The 23,792-nt window shown below is 42.9% G+C and overlaps 1 protein-coding gene across 2 annotated transcripts in view; it reads right to left on the bottom strand.

Annotated features, from left to right (window-relative positions):
* Positions 1-9,419, bottom strand: part of SLC12A2 (solute carrier family 12 member 2) — a 65,201-nt gene extending 55,782 nt beyond the window's left edge. The window contains exon 1 of one of the 2 annotated variants that reach the window (XM_074569191.1): positions 8,681-9,419. In XM_074569191.1, coding sequence (XP_074425292.1) covers positions 8,681-9,280 — 600 coding nt within the window. In that variant the 5' untranslated portion in view covers positions 9,281-9,419. The remainder of the gene's footprint in view (positions 1-8,680) is intronic. The other variant, XM_074569190.1, reaches the window with a different exon arrangement.
* Positions 9,420-23,792: the final 14,373 nt, after the last annotated feature.

Here is a 23,792-nt window from a genome sequence, read left to right as displayed (position 1 = left end):
AGGCAGGCCTTCCTGTCAAGGAACACTCAAGGTGGTCTGCCACCATAAAAAAAGATACAAACTTCCCTTGCTAGTCCCTCCACTTCTTCTAGTTAACAGGAAATTGCACCATTAACATCTACTCACAAAAAAGTAGGCATGACTTGCTGCAGAAACGTAGGGGCAACCAACCCATCCAGCTTAAGAAAAAGAAATACATGTAGTCAGTCTACTTCACTCCTCAAGAATACATGTCAGTTCTGGTTTTCATCGATCAGTCCTCTCCCGCCCTCTCCAGAACCAAACTACTAGTTTCCCTACTGCACCAATGTATTTGATCCTTTCCAGAAGAACCATTGTACTGTGAATGATTATCAAAGCAATTATTCATTACTGTGCATTCACCATCATATTCATTTTGATATTCACTGGCATGAAAAGAGAAATCACACTTCTCAGGAAAACAGATCCAGCTTCTCAACATGGGTAGTTTCCACTTGATTATCTGAAAAACATAACCCCAATACATCTCTAATGGTTGGAGCCGTTTTAAGCATTTCATACAATTTTCTTGTTATCCAGAATGAAGCAGATGCAGCATTTGATTGCTTAAGAGCTGAGTTAAATCCTATTGGCAAGCCTCTTGCATATTCAAGTATAGTCTGAAAAATACAGTGTTCAAAGAAAAAGTACAAAAGAATGCATTTCAGTCTTGCTCAAGAACTTGTTTTAAACACAGCAAATTCCCAAGTCTTCTATACTCCCCAGAGAAACTGATAATTTGAAGCATTCGTGCTCTTAGCACCTTTCAGTTTTCATCTACTTTTGCAAAACAGAAAGATGCACTTTCCATTTAAGAGGTGGGTGATGGGGAAGCAAGTAACCTTAATAAATCTGCCCACTTTAATTAGGGAATTTAATTAATTCTAAGTGTAGTAAGTTCATGAAAAATTACATTTAACCTATTGTCTTACAATAGGCTAAACAGCCCATTCAAGCGGGCTGTTCATTAGCCTTCTTCAGGGTTTGATACTGAGACCAGTGCCGTTTAACATCTTTATCAGCAACGTGAACAGCTGTCAGCACCCTCAACAAGCTTGCCAACAACACCAAGCTGCATGGTGCCATCAACACACTGGAGGGAAGGGATGCCATCAGGAAGGACCTTGACAAGCCTGAGAGGTGGGCCTGTGCGAACCTTATGGAATTCAACGAGTGCAAGGTCCTGCACATGAATTGGGGCAATCCCAAGCAAAAGTACAGGCTGGTCGGAGAATGGATTGAGAACAGCCCTGAGGAGGAGGACATGAGGGTGGTGACTGATGAGAAACTCAACATAACCCAGAAAGGTGCACTCACAGCCCAGAAAGTCAACGGCATCCTGGGCTGCATCAAAAGAAGCGTGGCCAGCATGTCAAAGGAGGCGATTCTGCCCCTCTGCTCCACTCTGGTAAGCCCTCACCTGGAGTACTGTGACCAGCTCTGAAACCCCCATCATAAGAAGGACATAGACCTGTTGTAGTGAGTCCAGAGAAGGCCATGGAGATGATGAGGGGGCTGGAACACGTCTCCTGTGAAGACAGGCTGAGAGAGTTGGGGTTGTTCAGCCCGGAGAAGGAAACCTTACATCAGCCTTCCAGTGCTTAAAGGGGGCCTGCAGGAAAGGTGGAGAGGGACTGTTTATCAGGGAGTGTAGTGATAGGATGAGGGGTAATGGTTTTAAACTGAAAGAGGGGAGATTTAGATTACGGATTAGGAAGAAATTCTTTACTGTGAGGGCGGTGAAACAGTGGAATAGGTTGGCCAGAGAAGCTGTGGATTCCTGGAAGTATTCAAGGCCAGGTTGGATGGGGCTTTGAGCAACCTGGTCTAGTGGGTCACGTCCCTGTCCAGGGCAGGGGGTTGGAAACAGGTGATCTTTAAGGTCCCTTCCAACCCAAACCATTCTATGGTTCTATGAAATAATCTTGAAAATCAATTAAGCAGTGCCCGAATTTTTAATGTCACGGCTGGAAGAGCTGGATACAGCTACAGGCACAGCCCCTGAGCCAGCACCAAGGTCTATTCATGCAACACAGCACTTACTTGTAGTGGCACAGCACTATGTTCACAACAAAGATGCCAAGCTGCTTACAGCTCAAGAGCAGTATTAGGCAGAGTAGTCTTAGGAGTCTCTCTACCGTCTCTACCCTCAGAGTAAGCTGAAACATTAACCTAGCATCACAGTTTCTTTACAGCTGAAACAGATGTTGCCGTTTTCTTTGAATTAAAAAAAGAGAAACCTGAATCATCTGAAATAAAAGCAGTTTATTTGAAGAAAGAAAGTTAACTAGCAAGATGAAGACGCAAGAGATAAGCTTCCTTGTTAAAATGGAATTTTAGGAATTCTTACTTTTTTAAATAATTGCAAGTTTATCAGGCACAAACAATGCATGTTCATTAGTTTGTATGCATAAGAAGAAATTTCAGTAACTTTATCAGGCCTAATCAGCATGCTGAAATGTAGAAATAAATCAAAGATGTTCCATGCACTCAAGCTGTAATAACTGGATAGCTTCGAAAATACTGAAAGGCAAACAAGTGTAAGTTAACTATTTATAAAAGTTCTCAGCAGTGAACAAGTGACCACATTGCGATTGCTGTTACCTATATCAAAAAGGGGGGTAAAATGGGTTTGTGGTTGCTCATGTACAAATATTATATGCGGCTTTAGGAAAAAATCCAAAGGCTGCAACAGAAGACGTAATATGCTGGTTTGAATTACTCCAAGATATTGATCTTGCCAACCTCCTCATCTGGAAGAATGTTCTTAAAGAATGAAAATCATCTGAGGTTTAATCAAATGCAATATACCAAAAGGCAAAAAAGTTAAACTCAAGATTAATTCTGCAGCACCCTCCTCTTTAACTAGTTCTGAAATAGTTTTTGCTGAAAGAAAATCTACCTAGCTAGAGATAAGTTATTGCTCTTCTTTCAGTTACCGGTATTGAACTAATCACTGATACTGACAATCTGTCAATTAAGCTCAGTTTATTAAAAAAACAAACAAACAAAAAACCCACCAAACAACAACATCCAAGCTCCTCCTAACAGGCACTCCCTCCTTCCTTCCTTCCATAGTTGTACTATTCTGGCAAATTACAATGCCTTTTCTTCTGAAAATAGTTTATTGATACCACCATGCTGTCAAAAGATTGCGGAGACCACTGGTGTACTGGATCAGGGAACTAATCACACCCACTGCAAAATTTTGCAGTTGCAGGGGGTGTTTGCTTTCTGTAAACCAGATCAGCTCCCAGATCCAACTCAAAAATACAAACATCACCACAACAGAGATCACAAAAGTTTATCCCTTTCAGCAGCAGCCCACACTTGTGCTGTCGAACTATATAACCTATTAACAGTGCTCAGTTACTTCCAGCTTCTCTAGAACAAAACAAAAACAAAGTAGTAAGAACAATATTAGCAGTTTGCTGAAGACAGTTCAGAGTTTCAGTATTCCATAGGTGTTTTGGACTAAAAACATCACAGAGATAAGATAAGGGAGATTCAAGCATTAAGCAACGTAAAATTACAAAATACACATGGTCCTTACAAAATACAAACACTGAAGGACTAACATGATTTACTGCTGCAAATGGAGCAGTATATTAATTTTTTTTTCCCTTGATGAAGATGGTGGTAATTACGTAGGATATCAGGATAAGCAAAGTGAGGATTCTCCACACAGATTGAAAAAGCATATAACCATCACTTTGCATGATGCTAGCAAAGCCTCATCTGAGTAAAGATGCATTGAGCTCACTGTTCTTCAACAGGGATGAACGAGAACAGTTACAAATCACAGGCTTCTAGGGTCTCCAAAAGCACAGACACCAACACTAGAGAGCTTCTCTTATTTTAGTTCAATGAAGTTCAGAAAGAAAATTCAAGTTCTGCTTACAAATATAAAGGAGGGCAAGATGGAAAATAAGCTATCCAAATAAATCACAATGACTCAAGAACTAAGAAACTTATTGACTGTGAGCAAGATTCAGCAAGGTAGTACAATAAAAACTATCTGCAAGAGGGTCTCAGTCTCCCAGCAGAGGGACCGGGGAGGAAGCAGTGTTTGGAGATATACCTTACATAACACGGCCATCTAACTTGATCCCTAGAATCATCTAGAATCATCTTTTAGCCTTTTATGCATCTTTAGCTGAGCTCTGTTTTCCTTACAGGCTAGGCAGACACAAACCAAGAACTGAAAATAAAAAAATACAAACAAACGTTAGAGGTGCAGCCGTCTCTCTCTTCAAGAGAGAATACATTCTCTGTTAAAAAGCAGTGCCATAAGCACAGTGAAAATGCTCTGTAAGATAAACATTTTAAGCTGTCACATAAGAGGAAAAACTGCAATGTTCAAGAAAATAAAAACCAAAGCTAGAAAGATAGTTTAAAAAAAATAAAAATCAGTCATCCAACTAGAGCAAAAACAAACAAAACCCCCTCAATTCTGCATGAAGACTATCAGTAATTTCTTTCTTACTCCTATCTCCATATGTAGGGGACAGCTGTGTGGTTTTCTGTGCAGGATGACGCAAAGCACACTTGTGTTTTTAAACAGGTTTTTTGTTTTGCTTTTTTAGTTTGGGCTGGCAGGGGGGGTGGTGTAAAGATCTTCCTTTGAGATCACTATCTTCTATCCTGCCAAGGGAACCAACTATTACTCTTAGTGAGTATCTAACAAACAGAACAAAGCTACCAGCAGAGGGCTTGGTTCACATAACATCTACTTACCACAGCTGTAAATGACTGCACAAAAGACATATCAAACCAGAATCCCTCACATACTGTGAAGTTTACTCTTCAAAAAAAAAAAAAGCTCTCCAACTAAGGCAATACTGTACAGAAGAATTACAAACTAATGCACAGTGGTGGATTACTAAATCACAGTCCAATTCTGAGTAATTTAAAAGTATTTACCTTCCAGAATCATAAGGTCTATGACATTACAGCATGGTAATTTTTACACTGAGGAAGCCATAAAGGCAGATGGAATGTCTTCTACAGGCTATACCTTTACTTAGAGATGTAGCTGACCTAGGCAAAACAAATATTCCTAAACCGTAAGATAGAAAAAAAAAATAAGAAAAGCTAGGACACTTTTAATCTTCCTACTGCCTGAAGGCAGATCTCCTCAAGAGGGCAGGGGACACTGCTGCAACTGCAACAAAACCCTACATTTCATGGTATGCTGTCTCCCTCCCACCGCCCTGTTAATAACCATCTTCTCACCTCTACATCTCTGGAGACTAATGCTCCTGCAAAGCATCGCCATATCTGTGAGATTAGCAACTGTAACAGCATCCCCAAATTCCCTCCCTCTAAAGCAGAGTAAGATTAATGCACACCAATTGGGTAAGCAACAGTTTGATCACCTTTGCTATCTGCAGCCAGTGATACATGGAGACAAGACCCCTCACTTGAAATTTAACATGGTAGATCAAAATCAGTAGTCTACAATTCATCTACTTCAGGGTAGTGCAGCATGATCCAGCTGTGTTTCCACAACCGGTCTCAGGAACAACTCCTTTACTACTAGGAAAGCCACTGTCGGAACAACCACGTGAAACCTGAGCTGGTTAGACACCTATCCTACTGAGAAAGCAAGAAAAACCCTTGTCAAAAGGTACCCCTTCTGTATGTGTAGTGCATCCTCCTCAAACAGTGCATCTTCCTCCAACAGTGCTTTTATGTGAGAACAGAATCAGTACCAGAGTTAGACATACGAAGCTTGTAAACAAAACTAAGGAAAAAAAAAAAATCTGTTCTATAATTGGCACTAGCATAAACATTACACTGTCTCACAACATTTATTTACCTCTTAGAAGGAAAAAAAAGAATAGCACAAACTTCAACTGCAAGATGAAAATGCCACCACCAAAGCAATGAACCACATTGCCGGTGAACAAATTTTGGTATCAGTCGTAACACAAAGTAACTGCGAACCTTGATGCACTGGGTCAAGAAGCAGGGGTTTACGTAGTGCAAATTTTATGTAATGGTACTAGGACGTTTATACCAGCTGCCCTACTAAGTCTGACATCCATGCTGTACAAGTTAAGTTAGTACAAAAAACACAGCTAAAAAGCAAGCACAATCTTTCAAGTTCTTCAAAGTTACTGGAATATCTTCTTTAATGCATAGTATTGTTCAGCGCTAGAGACCCTTACTGTTAGTCAGCAGGAACTGAAGTGACTTTGGGAATGGAAACAATACGCCCCCTGAAACACAGTGAAAAAAGCACAATAGCTTTGTGAACATCTCTCATATAAAAGTACAGCGCCACCAGGATTTAAAAAGTTATCAGCACTCTGTGGCCAGAAATCAAGTACATAATCATAGATGTGGTATATTTTACACTCCAGAGACTGTGAAAAATGTAGCTATCCAATACTATTAGTATGCATGACACATCCTTATTAAAAGCTTTTGTGTTCTCAACTTTATCTTGCAAACTGCTTCCCTAAGTCTGAAGCAAAAATAATTGCTTCCCATCTTCATACAAGCCTAAATGCTTGCTAACACATAACTCTGACAAAACAGCAGAGTTACTATCAACTCAACTTCCGAAGTTTATATCACGGCAGGTTTTAAAATTAATACTGAGGTATACTATCAAATGTAACTGAAATAGCATATTCCACCCCCCATCTTTTTTTTGGGAGGGGTGGGGAGGTAGGGGCAGAGCAAACAGAACACCACTTTAAAAAGAAAAAATCTTCATGTAGATACCTATCCATGCTGCAGAGCAAATTTCTGACATTTGAGAAACGAATAATCTGAGTTAATTAATGCTCACAATGAAACTGTTCTGATAATGATCCTGTAATTAGGTCGTCTACAGCTCCTCAATGCCACAACATACCACAGAAAATTGCTTGCCATGCTTTGTAATGAAATACGAAGAAACTACACTTGGAGAAACTATAGTTCCAGAATAAGGTAGATTCTGCACTGAAACGTCTTAATGGTGTCACTAAGAGCTTTCTTGACTGCTGCAATTAACACAAACCTATCTGCCAAGCTTAGAAATTCAAGTAATGTTCTGTTTACAGAACAGCATATCTTACAATCTAAGAACCTGGTCATCCCATCACGGACCAGGAGTCAGAATCAGGAGGGATGGGCGTAATAAAAAAACAAACAAAAAAAAAAAACCCACCAACCTCCCCCAGTGTTTTCACATATGTTACGTGGTTTATTTTTAGCATACCTAACTCCATGCACAAGACAGTAATTGCCAACTTTCATTCCATACTAACTTAGAATCAGACTGCAGAACACAATTTAACTCCATCAGGAGAGGACCTGAAAGGCAAGAGTAATTTGCTGTTATGGTTAGTAATTGTTTTTATATCTAACCTCTGACACTGCAAGGGAGTACCTCTGTAACAGACCAAACAATTATTTCTACCGGAACAGATGAAAAGTCAGTTTCAAAAACACCACACCCCCCAAAAAAACCCCACAGAGCAGTGCAGACGCACTAAGCTGCCTAGTAATGGTGTGAAACAGGACAGTCTCAAAAGAACATACATTTTCTCAGGGAACTCCGCCTACAAGGATGAAAAAAGTTCTAGAAACAGGATATTTTTCACTTCATTAGGATATGGCACAAGTGTTCCATTATTTCCGTAAACCCAACAGAAAAAAAAACCACTAGAACATGGACTTAGAGCACAGCCAAACACCAAGAGGCAATTTTCAGACTGCAAGAAAACAGCATTGCAAGTTTGATCTGGCTTTAGTTCAGTCATGATCGTTCAATCATTATCTAAAAAAAAAAAAAAATACATCAAATTAATACCAGGTTCAGCTAAAGCTTGCCTTTTAATAAAGGCAGCCTACGATGCAAATAAGCTTTCACTGTAACTCGTCTCCAGTAACATACCGACTAGTCCAAAACAGAAGAAGCTTGACACACACACACAGCTTCTTAATTTCTGAAGCCTCGATCACGACGCCCTCACACGCCGGGCTACCCAGCACGACAGAAAGGGCTCCGTAAGGAGGAGAAGGAGCCTGGGCTGTGCCTGTGCAGCCCTCAGCATCACGCCAGGCGGCGGTTTGCTCCGGCGCTGCCTGCGCAGGGACGGGCACGCGTTTTCAGCGGCTTAGGCGACAAGCCTCTTGCCACTACGGAGAGCGACTACATCCTTCTTATTTTTTTTTTTTTAACCACCTCTTCCAAACGCTTTCATTCCCCTTCCCAGGCTAACACCTCTGTCAGATCCCGAATTCCCTGTGTGCTGAAGGGGATAGGGACCGGCGGTGGAAAACCGCTGCGCCTGTTATCGAATCCTCCCTCGGTTGCGGAAAACCCATTTGCTCCGCGGACCTACAGCTGTAACTACCTCTCAGCACGGGGACCTTCTCCCAAAAATACGGGGGAGGGGGGCAAAAACCCCCATTGCGTCATGAAAATTAAAAAAATAAGGGGGGGGGGGGGGGGAGAAAGACGCAAGCGACCCGGTGCATTCGCGCTGTTTGCGCCTCCCCGAGGCTCAGCCAGTTTCTGGCTTTTTTCCTCCCACCACAGCCGGCGGACACCGGGGACACACGCCGGGGCCGCTACCGCGGCCCGCCCGGCGCCAGGGGGCGGCCGGGGAAGGTGGGGGGGTGGGTGGGGGGTGGATGGTGCGCAGCGGCCGCTCACCTTGTCCAGCTCATCGTGCAGCTCGGCCAGGCTGGGCCGGATGAGCTTCTCGCCCAGGTCGGCGGCCGTGTGGCGGTAATGGTCGATGCGGGGCACGGCGTCCATGGTGTTGTGGCCGAAGGTGCGCAGGTAATAGGTGTTGGTGTGGGTGTCATAGTAGTAGTGGTGGTGCCCGCCGGAGTGCAGGCTGCCCTCGCTCAGCACCGTGTCGCCGCCGTTCTGGAAGCTGACATTGCCGCCCTCCGAGCTGCCGCCCCCTGGCTCGCCGGGGCTCTCGTCGCCGGCCGACGGGTCCACGAAGTTCACCCTAAACCTGCCCTTCGCTTCCTCGCTGCCCTTCCCCGCCGCGCCGCCGTCCCCGCTCGCCTTGCGGGGCTCCTCGGCCGGCCGGCCGGCGCCCTCCGCCACCAGGTCCACCTGGAAGCGGCTCTGGCTGGGCGTGGGACCCAGCGGTCTGCCCAGCGTACCGCCGCCCGCCACATCCTTGCCTTCCTCCTCCTCCTCCGGCCGCCGCTCTGAGCCCGCGGCCGCTGGGGCGTCGGGGCCGGGCGGAAGCAGCTCCCCCCGCTGCTGCTGCGGCTGCTGCTGCCTGCCCTCCATGCCTGCCCGATCCAGCACTGCGCGCGGCGCCGGCTGCTCTGAGCGCCCCTCGCGGCTGCGCCTCCGCCGCTTTAAGCCGCCAACCAGCGCCCGGGGCTGCGGCTCGCGGCAGCCGACGCCAGTCGCCCCGCGCGCGCCCTGCCCCGCCCCGCTGCAGCGCTAGGTGGTGGTGATGCCGCTCCCCGCCCCGCCGCGCGCCCCCTCAGCGGCAGCCGGCCCCGCCGCCGCCCTCCCGCCCCGCACCGGCCGCTCTCACGCTTCTCCGCCTCCCTCGCTACGCCCAGGCGCCGCCCGCCGCTCTAACAGCGCCGCCCGGGGAGGAGCGGCCGCACGGGGCGAGGCCGCCCGCGGCTGCAAGCGGGAGGGAGCGGCGCCGCGGCCGGTGTGGGGCGGCGGAGCCGCTAAGGAAACAGCCCTCCCCACCACCATCCGGTGTCTTCCGACTGCCCGCGCCCGCCCTCCGACCGGTCCACCTGATCCCCGCCCGGCGGAGGCAGGAACTCGGGCGCTAACCGGCCAGCGCCACCTCGCTTCCCAGCTCGGGCGGAGGCGAGATGCGGGGGGCCGCCAGCGCCGCCTGCTTCCCCAGGCTCCGCCCGCTCTTGGTTGCTGTTGCGGCGACGGGAGCGGCTCCCCGGCGGCGCTGGTGGGGAGGGCGGCGGCTTCTACTGGCTCAAAGTATGGCGGCTGCGGCATCCGCCTCGCGGCGACCCGGGGAAGGGGGGGGGGGGGTGGTGCGCCGCGGCGCCCCGGCCCTTGCCTGACTGCCGGAGCCTTTCAGCCCGCCGGCCGCCGCCACATCTCGCGAGAGGAGCGGCGGGGGATGCGCGGGCCGCCTGTCGTCCCCCTCGCCCCAATCGCGGCGGGAGCCCAGCGGCCCCCGGGTGGTCGGCAGGAGGAGCGGCGTGCTGCACTCTTCCTCGCCCCCCGGCGCTGCGTGGGCGGGGGGCGGTCCGCGGGATGGAGGCCAGGTGGCCCTGGATGGAGATCTGGGTCCGCCGGCCCTTCGTCGGCTCACAGCCCTGCAAAACCCCCGGCCCCGCTTTGAGCCGCCTCGTGTTGATGTTTGCCGCATGGCAGCTGGTTGCTCTCTGTAACGTTGTCCGGATGTAAAGGGTCCGGATGTGCTGCTTGGATGAGTAAACACGCAGCGGAGATGTGCACCTGCGGGTTAGCGAGGACCGGTAAATGCCCGGCATCTTCAGGAATGTTTGCCCGCGGATACCTTGAAGGAGAGCAGAAGTTGGGCGGTCGTTTGAGCCCTACGTTAATCTTCCAGCCTCCAGATCTCTTCTGAGTGTGCTGTAAAAGTAATTTTCTACTCTCATAGTAGATCTAATGTCAGTGATACGTCTTTTTCTGTGTCCCGTGTTGCAGCTCTTCACCCTTATTCTCATAAATTGCATTATTTCCCCCAAAGGATACATAGAATCATTGAATCATCTAGGTTGGAAGGGACCTTTAAGATTATCAAGTCCAACCGTTAACCTAGCATGGCCAAGTCCATCACTAAACCATGTCATGTGCTACATCTACCTGTCATTTAAACGCCTCCGGGGATGGTGACTCAACCACTTTCCAGGGCAGCCTGTTCCAGTGTTTGGCAACCCTTTCAGTGAAGAAGTTTTTCCTAATATCCATCCTAAACCTTTGGTGCAATTTGAGGCCATTTCCATTTGCTCTATTGCCTGTTACTTGGGAGGAAAGACGAACCCCTACCTCGCTACAACCTCCTTTCAGGGTGTTGTAGAGAGCGATAAGATCTCCCCTCAACCTTTTCTGCAGGCTGAACAACCCCAGTTCTCTCAGCTGCTCCTCGTAAGTCTTGTGCTCTAGACCCTTCACCAGCTTCATTGCTCTTCTTTGGACACGCTCCAGCAGTGCTTTAATTTAAAAAATGCAGTCATTCTTGCCTCCCCTCTCAGTGGAGCATAGGTGTCTGGATAATCCATTAAAGTATGGGAGGTTAGTTCTGAGGCTGTGAAAAAGAAACCTCAGACATCAGTAAAATCCTTCTGCTTCCGTAGTAAGAAATTAGAAAGGGATCCACCAACAATTTTCCATGATGTATTTTTATTGTCTTTATACTTGAAGGTAGTAGTTCACAGAATAGCAGGAGAGTTGGGCAACAGTTGCCAAAACAGTTTTATCTTACTGAGTTGCTAAAAAGCATCAAGAAAACATTCACTTAAGTAAGTCCTTTCAAGCAATGGCATCTCTTTATTTCAAAAACATTTTTGGTTGGTACTTCTTTGTTCCAAATCTTTTTTCCTAATGATGTACAATTTTGTGTATTTTTCCCCTCTGTCTAGCAAACTCTCAGCGCCAACATCCATTCTTTTGCTCACCACATCTCTATTATTTAAATTAACAACAAACTTGGTGACATAATCCAACAGAAGAGGACTGGAATTATAAAACAAAGCTTGCTTTTTTTTAACAGTTAAGGAAGAAGTACTTCAATTTTAATGGATGTGTACATGCGTAAAAAAGCTGAGGACACTTTAGTAGATTGAAAAGGTGGGTACAGGGATCCTGTTCAAACACTGTTCTAGAACAAAAATCATATACTTCAAAGTTGTTTGAGAAATTCCTTGATGGACTCCAAAACTCCCAAGAGTAACAAATCAAAAAAGATATGATTCAGCAAATTTTTAGAGTGTAAAGAGTAAAAATCTGTGAGTGAACTGGAAAATAAAATATTAAACCACGGCAAAATTTTTACTTTTGTCAGGGAGTAAGGACTTGAAAAACAGTGGATTATAAAGAGAACAACTCAGAATAAAGGACTGTGGTTCAGAATTGAAAGCAAACAGCACTAGAATGGCAAATGATGCCGAAAGAAAATCCACCACCATACATTTTGAGTATGGTCCACCACCAACAGATTTGAAAATGGTTATTTCTGTGCATTTCCTGCATAGATAAGTAATAACAGGAAAGAGGAGTGAAGCAGCTTGTGAAATCCCATACTCATGATACAGTTGGTGATGATGGGATTGTACTATTTTAAATCAAAACAGCATTTTAAATCAAACAGCATTCGATATGTACAGCTTGATAGGTATTGGCTACACCTGTGGAGCCCACACTGCCTCATGTCAGTTCTTCTTTTGTCTTTGTTTATGTTACTTGAATGCAATGCTCAAACATTTAACGTGTGGTGCAGTTCTGCATTCCCAGACTCAGTGATTGGATTGGCCTTGCTCATACCGAGGTGGCAGATGGAGTATCCTTGCACTTCAGACTTCAAGAAGAGGTTCCTTCTTAGAAAAAGGAAGAGGGAACTGCATGGGAAGAATATACTAATAGGAAGAAAATGGGGCATAGAGAAGCCCTAAGAGAGAAGAGTCTATCATCCTAGTGGAAAGACAGTAGGGGCACATGATTCCACACAAGGCGAAACCTTACGGAAGTGAAAGAAAAAGACAAGGTTTAGCATTCATAGCAAGTAAACTTTGTGATGTGCGTCCATCTAATGTAATGTGAGATAATGCTAAATACTGGCTTTGAAGAAAGCAAAGAATTGAGGCTGCTACCACAGTCCCCATGAAAGACAAGGAAATAGAGGACCCAAGAATAAGAAGAAGATGGATGAGAAAAGTGTACACCTCTCAGAACCAAAAGCACCAGGGAGATTAAGAAATACTACTGTATGGAAAACTGACAAGAATAAGAGGAAGATGAACCAAGTCTTCATAAAGGTCCTGGGACTTCACATGGCCTTCATGTGAGAAGGGTAAGAGAATCTGTAACAGTCAAGGAGACAAAAGGCACACAAACTCCCATTAACTGCCAGGTAAAATGCCATTGGTACTGAAAACTACATGTTGAAGAACAAAAAAACACCAAAAAGAATATTCACTGTAAGCTCTTAATTAGTTAACTGGTTTCTGACTTACCACTACTTAAAACATTAACACAGTAGAATCTGGGTGTCATTAGTGAGCAAATCAAAAACATAACATATTAAATAAAAGTGAGTAATAAATTACTCTAGCTAAAATTGTTTACCACAGAACGATAACAATTTTTTTTTTCTTTACAAAGTGTGGAAGGAGGAGTTGTGGAGGGTTTCAATGTCCTGTCAAAGATGCAAAAGCACTACTGAAAATTCTAAATTTGGTTTTCTAAATTTAAATTTTGAAGTTTCAAAACTTCAATACATTTGATTAATATTTATTTACACTTTACACACTAATATTTATGTATACTTACTGGAGAAAATATCAGATGCAGTTGGCTCGATGGCTGACTTATTAGCGGTATCTTTCGTCACCAGACATATCCTTTTGGCACGGCAGGGCATCAGAAGGGTCTGTGAGAATGGCTGCCAGCACTGGTAAAATGAGTTTAACATGTATGAAACTCCACCTAAGAAGATCAGAACAGAACAGCTGTCCTGGGTCAAACGAAGCGTTCAGTTAGTCCAGTACCCAGCCTGTAGCAGTGGCCACAAAGGAAAGACCACGTAAGAACAGGGCAAGCACAGGTCATACCAGTACTTTCCCAGCCTCCAACACTTTGCCGTTAGGACCTGGCTAAGCAAGCGAGAGGGGCTTTCTCTTCCATGGACTTGTTTGGTTTCCTCCTGGCGTTATGCAGTTTCCCCCGTGTCCTGTGGCAGGGACTTCCCCATGGTGTGAAGAACTGCTTCCTTTTTCTACTTTGAATTTGCCGTTTGCCAGCTTCACTGGATACTCTGTAGTGCTCATTTGATATTCAATACAAAACACTGGAAAATGCATCCACTTTGTGGTGTTATGATTATCATGGACATTTAGACCTTGACTACATCTCTGTCCTGTTTGCCTTTTTTCCAAGCAGAATTCTAGTTAAGTCCTTGCTCCTGCGGACACTGTTCCGCATATCCTTGCTCCTCTCTGGTTCTAACAGATCCTTTTTGAGATGTGCACACAGCGTTCAGCTTGTGAGTGTACTGTGGATCTCCTTTTAGTGTGTGAACACACCACTTAGAACTATTTCCTGTGTTTAAACCAGCTATTTATCAAAACACGGACCTTCCCTCGTATTTCATTGATCCTTAGTTTGCTTAAAAGCCTTTGGCAAAAGACCTTGTCAAAATTATTTCAGAAAACCATGTAAATAGTTTCAGCTAAATCTTAACTACTTGCTTGTGATTGCCTTCAGAAAACCCTGGTATATTTCCAGTGTACAAGAGCTGTGCTAACACTCCAAAAATCGTATTTGCCCATGTGTCCCCTGATTCTGTGCTTTGTTACAGTATCTCGTGATTTGTCTGATGACAGGCATCAGACTTATAAGCCTGTAGATCCACAGATCTCCCTTCAAATCATTAAAAATAGTTATCTCATTTTCAAAGTTCATGTCCTCAGGCCCAAAGCTGGTTTTAAGATGCTGTGCATCAGAGTTAATAATTGAGCGGTTTCATCTTTGCACTCCTCCAGAGCTTAGGGCTGAGTGCCATTTGGACCTGTTGCCTTGTTACTGTTTGGGCAGATCTCTCCTATTCATGCCTTGCAAAGAAGAGCTCCAGCAGGGGAACATCTCCTGCTTCTTCCACAGTGCAGGCAGATGACAAGAACTCATTTTGCCTGCCTGATAGGGCCTTATCTTCTCTGAGTGCTCTTTTTATATCTTCATTATCCATTGGCCTTAGACTGTTGATAGGCTTGCTGTTCCGGATACATGTCAGGGATGATTTCTTACTCATTTTTTATTTTTTTCTGCATATTCTGTTCAGGCAGTAATGCTTAATTATCTGTTTTGTTTTGTATTTAATATATTTAGAAACAACTTCAGCTTTTCAAAGGATTACTTCTTTCTTCTAGTAACTTGCCTTATTCCTGCTGTTTAGTGGTACCAGCTTCGTCTCAACTTTTCTCAAGTCACTGTTGATTGGGGGTATAAATTTTCTGTCTCTCCAAAATTATATTTTTTAGCAGTCAGCACCTGTAAGAACCTAACTCTTTTTGGTCTCCTCTCCAGCTTTGTCATTGACCAGCTTACTCATTTTGTAATTTTTTGTTGTTCAGCATAGATCTGGTGGATTTGGGGGGTTTACATACCTTTTATTTCTGCAGGGCAAGCTATTGTCACTGTTGCAAAGCAGTTCTTCAGTGCTAAAATTTTGGAACAGGTGCTGTGTGTGCACTGCTTAAACCATAATGAGGGTTTTTTCCCCTCTTGTTTACCACTTACCTCGTTACTCCTTGATATGGTCATTGTTAGCATCTAGAAGTGTTGTTTCTGCATCGTGATCCCATGTCACATTTTCCCAGTCAGCACTGGGAATTGGCCTGATTCTTCTTTCCTTCTTTTCCTCACTTTGTTTCTTCTTTTTTATTCTTTCCTTCCTTCCTTCTTTTTTCCTTCCTGTTTGATAACAAATAGAGGCACAGTTAATATTTGTATTCTACTACTGTGCTGTTCATTGTGTTCTTTATAATTACTACAGGTGTTCATCCAAATCAGTGTTTAAGTAATACTGTCTTTCTTTTCTCAGAAATCTGGATGAACCCCTAACAAATACTGTATTGTCATGTGGTGTCGTACCTGTATTTGTATTATACTAATCCTAGCTTACAAGAAAAAAAGGTAATTGCAGCAACACTTCTGAAAGGTTGCCAGATAAATCCTATGATTAAGTCACTCAGAAATTAAACCCGTTTGCTGGCAGCCGGATGTGCTGGTGGAACAATCTGTTTCAGGGGCCTTTCTTGTTCTGACCATGCTTTTGATGTGTCTGTGTGTGTCTTCAAAATTCCACTGCCCTAACACAACACTGCCTTGTTTTTATTGACTGGGTGGTAACAAGAGTACCTTCATAGTGAGTCTAGTTATTTCTAGTATTTGAGTATTTCTAACATTATCAGGTTGAAGACTGACACGCAAGATAGGTTTTGGATAGCTTCTTCAAAGGACTTCGGTTTTTAATACTATGTTAGCAATATACTTACTCTAGGAGTGAGGCGGAGGCTATATCTCATCTCCATCCAGAAATGGAAATTTTTGCAAGATGCTGTGCTTTTTTGGTAGCTGGAGGAAGGAGACTGAGCACCTGCTGCCTGCCCTGAGTTTGTGAGTTTCCATGTCTACTTTTAGGGTGCTGGTTTATCTTTAAAGTTCTGGTTGTGTAAGTATGGAAGAGACTGCCTTTTATCCTGTGCCTGTATCAGTCCAGTCAAGACCAGCAAAGCCCCACGGGCTCTAGAAACCATTGCCAAGGTCTACATGTGACCAAGTGAGATTAAATGTGAAGACCTTATAATTATAGACTTCAATTATCACATATCATTCAGAGCACTTAACATCTGACTCATTCTCTTTTTGCCCAGTATTTGAAAATCGAGTCTGTATGTACATGTGTTAGGCAGAAGGGGAGATGGATATTGTTACCTTAAACTGCTGTGGTTAGAGGCAGTTCGTCAAGAATATCTTGAGAATATAGATGAACATATTGCAACAATTCTGGAAACATAAACAAAAAAACAAATGGGCTTTTTTGCAGTCCAATGTATCTTCAAACCGAAATTATACTCTTCCTGAATTTTTTTGTTATGTTTCTAGTTTTAGTCATTTCTACGTGTCTCAGTCTCTAAGGAATTTTATAGTAGATGAAGCTGTAGGGTAGCACTGAGGCGCTGTTGAAATGTTAAAGTGGACAGACCAACACAAAGAAGGGTTTGGGTTGGAAGGGACCTTAAAGATCATCTAGTTCCAACCCCCCTGCCATGGGCAAGGACACCTCCCACTACACCAGGTTACTCAAAGCCCCATCCAACCCAGCCAGCTTCCAGGGATGGGGCATCCACAATTTCTCTGGGCAACCTGTGCCAGTGTCTCACCACCCTCACAGGAAAGGATTTCATCACTGCTCAGTAACTGTTCAGTCTGTATCACAGAGTACTAATTTTAATTCCAACCTTGCATGCAGATTGCAGCCAAGTAGCTCAGGACACAGCTCACACAGTCTCTCTCACCAGAGATCCTCCTGTTTAATTTCTCCATGAGCTGGGAACCTGTTCTGCTACTTCCTTCCAGAACACCTCTACAGGAGCTAAGTCCATTTTGCATGATTTTGTTCCTTCTGTTCATCTCTTTGCTCTTTAGAACTGTGTGCAAGAAGTTGTCTCAAACATTAAACTTCTGGAGATTGTTCTCTGGATATAGAGATGAGATAGACAGAATACAGGGATAAGGACCTGGTTTACTCTTCAGGGGTGTATCTAAGTGATTTCTGTTTCTCATTTTTCCTTTTCAAAGTGACGTGGCTTTTTTTGTTGCTTAATCATGTTTCTTGAAGGTAAAATAACTTCCATACCTTTGTATCCCATTCATTAGCTTCTGATTTGGAGTAGACATTCACTAAGTAAAGAAGCCTAAGGAAGTGGATTGGCCAGCAGCCCACCAGTGCCCACAGAGAAGATGTCTATATTTCCAGAAGCTCAAGCCAGCTGACCACATTCTACTCATACAATTAATTTTTAGTTCTTTTCATTTAATTCTCCTTGTATTATGACAGTCAGTCCATTCTTTTTTTCATGTTCTATAAACCCTCATTATCAAAATTGACTGGAAGTTACCAATCATTTTTGCTGCAGTCATGCTTTTGTTTTTTTCACCTTGCCTACTTCATTCGGTGTTTGGAGAACTTTTAGGTTTTGTTCTGCCTTATTATAATATATTATTTTAGAATATTTTTTTCTGAGCTTTTCTTATGGGAAACCATCTAATAATTTCAAGAAATATCCCAGCACTGTTTGTAGTTACTGTTGAGCGACTGGTTGGTGAAGTGACAGAAGTTAAAAAAAAGTGTAGGAAACAAAATATGTGAGCAAATATATCCTGCCAGATCCAAGGGCCTGGGAGAGGGAAGGCTGCTCAGCTCCGTGTCCCCAGCTCCAACCAGCAGCGAGGCTGGAGACACGTTCCCAGCAGGCAGACGCACACAGAGCACACGTGTACACCACGTATGTACCTATACATGTGTCTGGACACACGGATCAGACAGACACACAGAACACTCGCATGGACACAGGCAGCACCAAGGGTCTCATCCTGCTCCTCTCTCCAGCAGAGCAGGATGGGGCTCCACGAGTGACAACACAAAGACATTTGTGGATAAGGTGGGTCCCTCTGGCAGCCGGCTCAGACCCTCAGCCTGACCAGCAGCTGCCCTGGGGTCCCAGTCTCCCCAGTTGCTGGCACCAGGACATAAAGCCTCCAGGGCTGCAACCCCACAGCAACTGCTGCAACAGAGTGCTGCACACGTGTGCTCACACACGCACACGCACACATGTGTGCACGCACACATGCACACATAGAGCCACCACTCAGGACAGAAGGACTCTAGCCAGGATCTGGGACAGGCTGTGCTGCCCAGGCGCAGGGCATGGCTGACAGCGTACCCAACAGCCAACTACTTACTGGCCACTGGCCCTTTTTGCCCCTTTGCCCCTGATTTTCACACTCCTGGTCCTCCTCAGATGACCTCAACCCCCTTTTCCCACCCTTGGTTCCTCCCCAGACATCCCATAATAAATCCTATGGGACCCTAAGCTGCTCTTCCCCTGTACCCACAGCATGTCCCCCAGCCGTGGGCAGCAATGCCCCTTTGTCTGAAATGATTTGATTTGTATTTTATCAGATCAAAAATAAGCCAAATACATGATTTAAATATTGATCAGCTGTTGTACATCTGGATGATTATAATGCAGTATTCTCAAAAAAGGAAAACAAGAAAATCCTAGTATTCCAAAGTAAGGTTATACTTGTAAACAATAATTCAGAACTAATGGAAAGTACAGAAATCAACAGGATGACATTTTGCATTCACAGCCTCTGTAGTCCAAGTGATGCTGACAGGTTTGTATAGACTTATTTTACTGTTTTTTGACCATGGCTGTTCAAATGATTTTATTACCTCTCACGTTCCAAACTGTCATGATTTGCCTGTAATGTGTAACTACTAGCTTGAGTGTTTCTTACGGAGTTTTTCATGGTTACTGCCTGATGTTATTTGATCCCATTCATGTCTCAATGATACTTTCTTTGCATGTGGAATCATTCTTATATGTAGCAGTCCAGCAGCTTAAACTTGCCAAGTCTTGTATGCCGATCTTCGTTAAGTCAAATTGAATTAGATTTGAGATCTACCACTCATCAACAGAAGTTCTAACATGCATTTTAACAAGAGTGGGAACCCGAGTAGGCACTGCCAAAGAGATTCATGTGTTCTACGTGTTCCTGCAATGCAAGAATTTTTCATTCCTTTATACTACCAAATTTATGCCAGGAACATGGGTACTAATTAATTCTAGGATGCTATTTAAGATGGGTAGAAATCTAAACATAATTTCACTCCAGGCTCTTGCTGGTTGGTGCCATAAAGGTATTCGACAAAATAGAGTAAAATAACTGCTTAAAACTGAGTAGTTAAGACTGGAGGGTGAAGTCTAATTGTTTTAAAGGAAATCCTTATACCCACTGCTGATATGACAAACTAAACATCTCCCATATGCCAGCAGCATAAAATATTATTTATCCACTCATTATACATTTTTTCATGTTGCTTTATGAGTTTATAGAGTTTACGTGTCCAGGGAGTTAAGGTTATGGGAAAGGAAGATTACATTACTTCTCCCATATGTCACCAGTATGTTCTCTTACTCATTTAACATTAATTCATATTTAAATACTTGGGAAGGTATGATACGTAATTGTGATGCTTATGATGTTCGGTGGGCATCAAAGGATAAGATCCTGGGTGATGGGTCAAGGAAGATAGACCTTACCGCATCACTGAGGATGGCTGCATAGGGGACTCATGTCCCAGCATGTGTACAGCCTTGGGAGTGATAGCACGTAGGAGCACGGCCATTGGGAGGGAATCAAGTAAGCTTGCTCATAAGCAGTTTTAATAATGATTTCTATCCTTTCATCTTCAGAAGAGGAAATTAATGTGAGAATACAAGGGAACTAAGGGGGGAGAAGAAGTTTAATAATGGTAAAAGACCATGTTCTGACTTGAACCATTTTACAAATGGGAAAACTGAGGCATGGAAAGGTGACAGCTTGAATCAAATCTACTGTGTGAGTGGAGGTGGATATTTTGAACATACAATACCCTCTCAGTTTTCATTTCCACATTTTAGTTCCACCCACAGATTCATTGGGAAATTACTAACACCAAAGGCAGTCAAATCCATTATAATCTTATAAGTAGTGGGAGCTGAAAACACAGGTTTGTAGTAATGCAGTTGTTTTCCCCTTGCTTTCAGTCTTAGAACTTATCTTAGAACTACAGATTGCATTACAGATATCAGTTGTAGGCCCTTTGTGTAGCTTTTTAAAGATATGTTGGCAGGATAAGTTGCTGTATAATTTATTGTATTCCTGAACAATGCTAAATACTGTGGTCAAGTGTTCCTTTTTCTTGGTGTATTTTTGTATGTGCTCTTGAAGTCTTTAAATGCATCCTTTCAAAGAGTTTATCACTAACCCCTGAAAATCATTACACCAGAGTTTTATACAATGTAGCCCCATGTCTTTATATAGGGTAGAATCCAAACATTTTGCTTCTTATCCTTAAAAATATTTTTGAATTTTTCTCCTAGGGTAAGTTCACAATGACTGAATGAATGGTCCCTGTGACAGCTAAGGAAATTTCATGTTGGTGAAAATTCAGTGGAAAAGGTAGCATGTACATGGTACTTCTAAGTAAACATGAATGATTCAAATAAAAAAAATCTAAATTGTGTTAACATAAGCTTAATAAAACCCCTACCACAGTGCAGCAGCAGTTAAAAAAGGGATAAAAACACAGTAAAATGCTATAATCATATTCGATAGGTAACTCATCTCCATTTGAAATCATACAGACAAGTCTGAATAGTCTGCGTAAAAAAAACCCAGCAATAGATTAAGGTTTCCAATTTTAGAGGAATAAAAGTACTTAGAAGTGGAGAAATAGACTAAAAAGGCTGTGGTTCTTTAGAGAGGTCAAATATAAAGAGGCTTGGTACATATGTGCAAAATGCTGGAAAGCAATGGAAGAGGGAAAATAGGGAGCTACAGTCTATCTTTCTACTGGGATGGGACAATCAATTAAGTTAAAAAGTAATGACACACAGCATAATTAACTTGTTGATGCAGATGCTATAGACTTAAATAGGGGGGAAGAAAGGACTAGTCATTGAAATGACCAATAGAAACAGGAGCAGTTTTCAGGGAGAGGAAAATTTTGCAGATATTAATAGTTTCTGTCAAAGTATGAGTGAACTCTAACAAGGATTAGGAAGAATTTCTCCCCAAATCAGTGTATTAATCGTTGCTCTGAATTTCCTTATGCTTGCTTCTGGCCCTAATCACTGTTAGAGACTAGGTTTCCAGGTGATGTTTGCATTATCTCACTTTATATAGTGAGATTCAGAGGCAGCTGGTGGCAAAAGTGATCATCAGGTACCTTTATAAATTCTGGAAAACTAAACTGGTGGCACAAAATCTGATGAAAATTATGGTAGGAATGTTCAAAAGAGAATCTACTCTTTTGATTTTCTTCCCCCTTGATAAAAGGTACATAAAATTCCAGCAGAACAGATACCAACTTCCTCCTGCTTTGATTGGTTAACCAATTCATATTCTCAAAACATTCTGTAAACAGTTCATTTAGACCAAGAGGTCTAGTGTAACTATAGACTTCTAGTGTAACTATAGCTCATTTCTATCCCGCATGTCATATTGTAAAATTTGTTTTATCCAGCTTCAAAAATAGCTACTTCAACTGTGTCAAAAAACATATGGCAAGCATCACCCCCACACATTGCAGTCTATTGTCATCACCCATTTATGTCAAAGGGAATTAATATCATAAGCACTCCTTAATCTTGCAGAATGGCCTGGAAGGAAATGCAGTAGAAATACTTTCCTGCAGCTGTCTCTGCACATCCTCTAATTGTGAGATCTGGTTATCCTTCTCAACTAGAATGCCAAAATGCAAAAATATCTAAATTTGTCTCTTTGCATTGCTCAGTATTTCTTCTTGTGTCTTTGCTCTGTCAGTAAGCAGTAGTTTTTCCTTCCTTCCCTGTACGGTATGATCTTTTAAAAAAATATTTTTGGTTTGTAATGGAAATGATAGCTGATTCTTCATTACTTTTGTCCTCCTGGTTGGCCCCGTAATGACAAACCTCACAAGGTTGTTCTTTGTGTGACAAGCTACCTCCCATAGCAAAGACACACCTTAGAAGAGAATTTGCCTCCATTCTGTCACTGTCTTGTCTCATTTACAAGAGAAAATGTGACTCCCTATCTGATTGTTTCTCCTAAAGCTATTGCTAGTATTCTGTTTAAAATTTCTTGTCTTGTTTTGCTTCTGTCTTTCTTCTTGGGCTTTGTCTTAGGTTTTAGCAATCTGAAAGGTATTGGATCCCAGATTGTAGTTTTCAGTACTCCTCGAGGCCACTGAGTTTTTAAAACTGCTTAATGACCTGTACTGTATTGAAATAAATGGATGTATAATAAAGCTATTCAACTGAATAGCTATATTATATACATAGCTAGACGCCCAACTTACTTAGCAAATCATGCAAGCCTGTGTTTATCTCCTTTGCTATTCAGCAAGGCACTGAAGAGCGTATTCAGCACTAAACTTGTCCAGGTCCACTAAGGTCAAGCAGTTTGTTTAAGAGCCATGCCGAACAGACGTAGATTGCTAAAAGAAATCCCTCATTGAACATTAGTTTGTGGTTTGGTACATGGAAAAAAAGATTAAAAAAAAAAAAAAGGAAGCTAATGAGGAGGTTTAGAGTTCCGGATTGAAATATTTCACCTCTCACCGGACATGTTTAAATGTTTTCACTGAGGTTATTTATTTAGTTGCTCTTTTTTTTGTACGGAAATGTATTTAATAGAAACTGGAAATAGAATTGAGTAATGACACTTATATTGAATTTCCCTGGATTTATTTTCTATCAACTGAGCCTAGTTGTGAGCCACAGACAATGAATTCCATAAAAGATTCTTTTAAGATTCATACAGGGTTTTTCTACTTGACCCTACAACTCCTGCTCCTCAGATGAACACATACACCATCATGTGTAACAGAACTGTCCATCCATAGGCACTGTAGCTTGTTCTTGTGTTAAGTATAAGGAAATATTCTGCGTATTATTTGGGGGATACTCTTGTTAAATTTTAAATTCTAATTACAGATATGGCAGGAAATAACACACAGCATATTTTGTGTGAAGGGGAATATACACTTCAGAAATATGATATTAGACCAAAAAATTTTTTTTTTCAAAATTCCTACTTCTCTTAGAACATGTATGCCAGCATTACTTTGCTAATTTGTCAATATTTAGGTAGAATATTAATGTGCCAATTTTCATGTTCCAATAGGAAAGCAGGTGTTTTCTTGTTTTACCAAATCAAACAGGTGAATGCTGAATATGGCATTTTGGAAGGCAGCACTTGTCGTTCCGCTCATTCCTTGATTCCCTGACAATAGGTTGATGAAGTATAGTCG

The sequence above is a fragment of the Larus michahellis genome, chromosome Z, assembly GCF_964199755.1.
Source record: "Larus michahellis chromosome Z, bLarMic1.1, whole genome shotgun sequence".
In the NCBI taxonomy this organism is placed as follows: Eukaryota; Metazoa; Chordata; class Aves; order Charadriiformes; family Laridae; genus Larus; species Larus michahellis.
The sequence above is the reverse complement of the archived record's forward strand: the minus strand, read 5'-3'. Positions and strand labels throughout refer to the sequence as shown.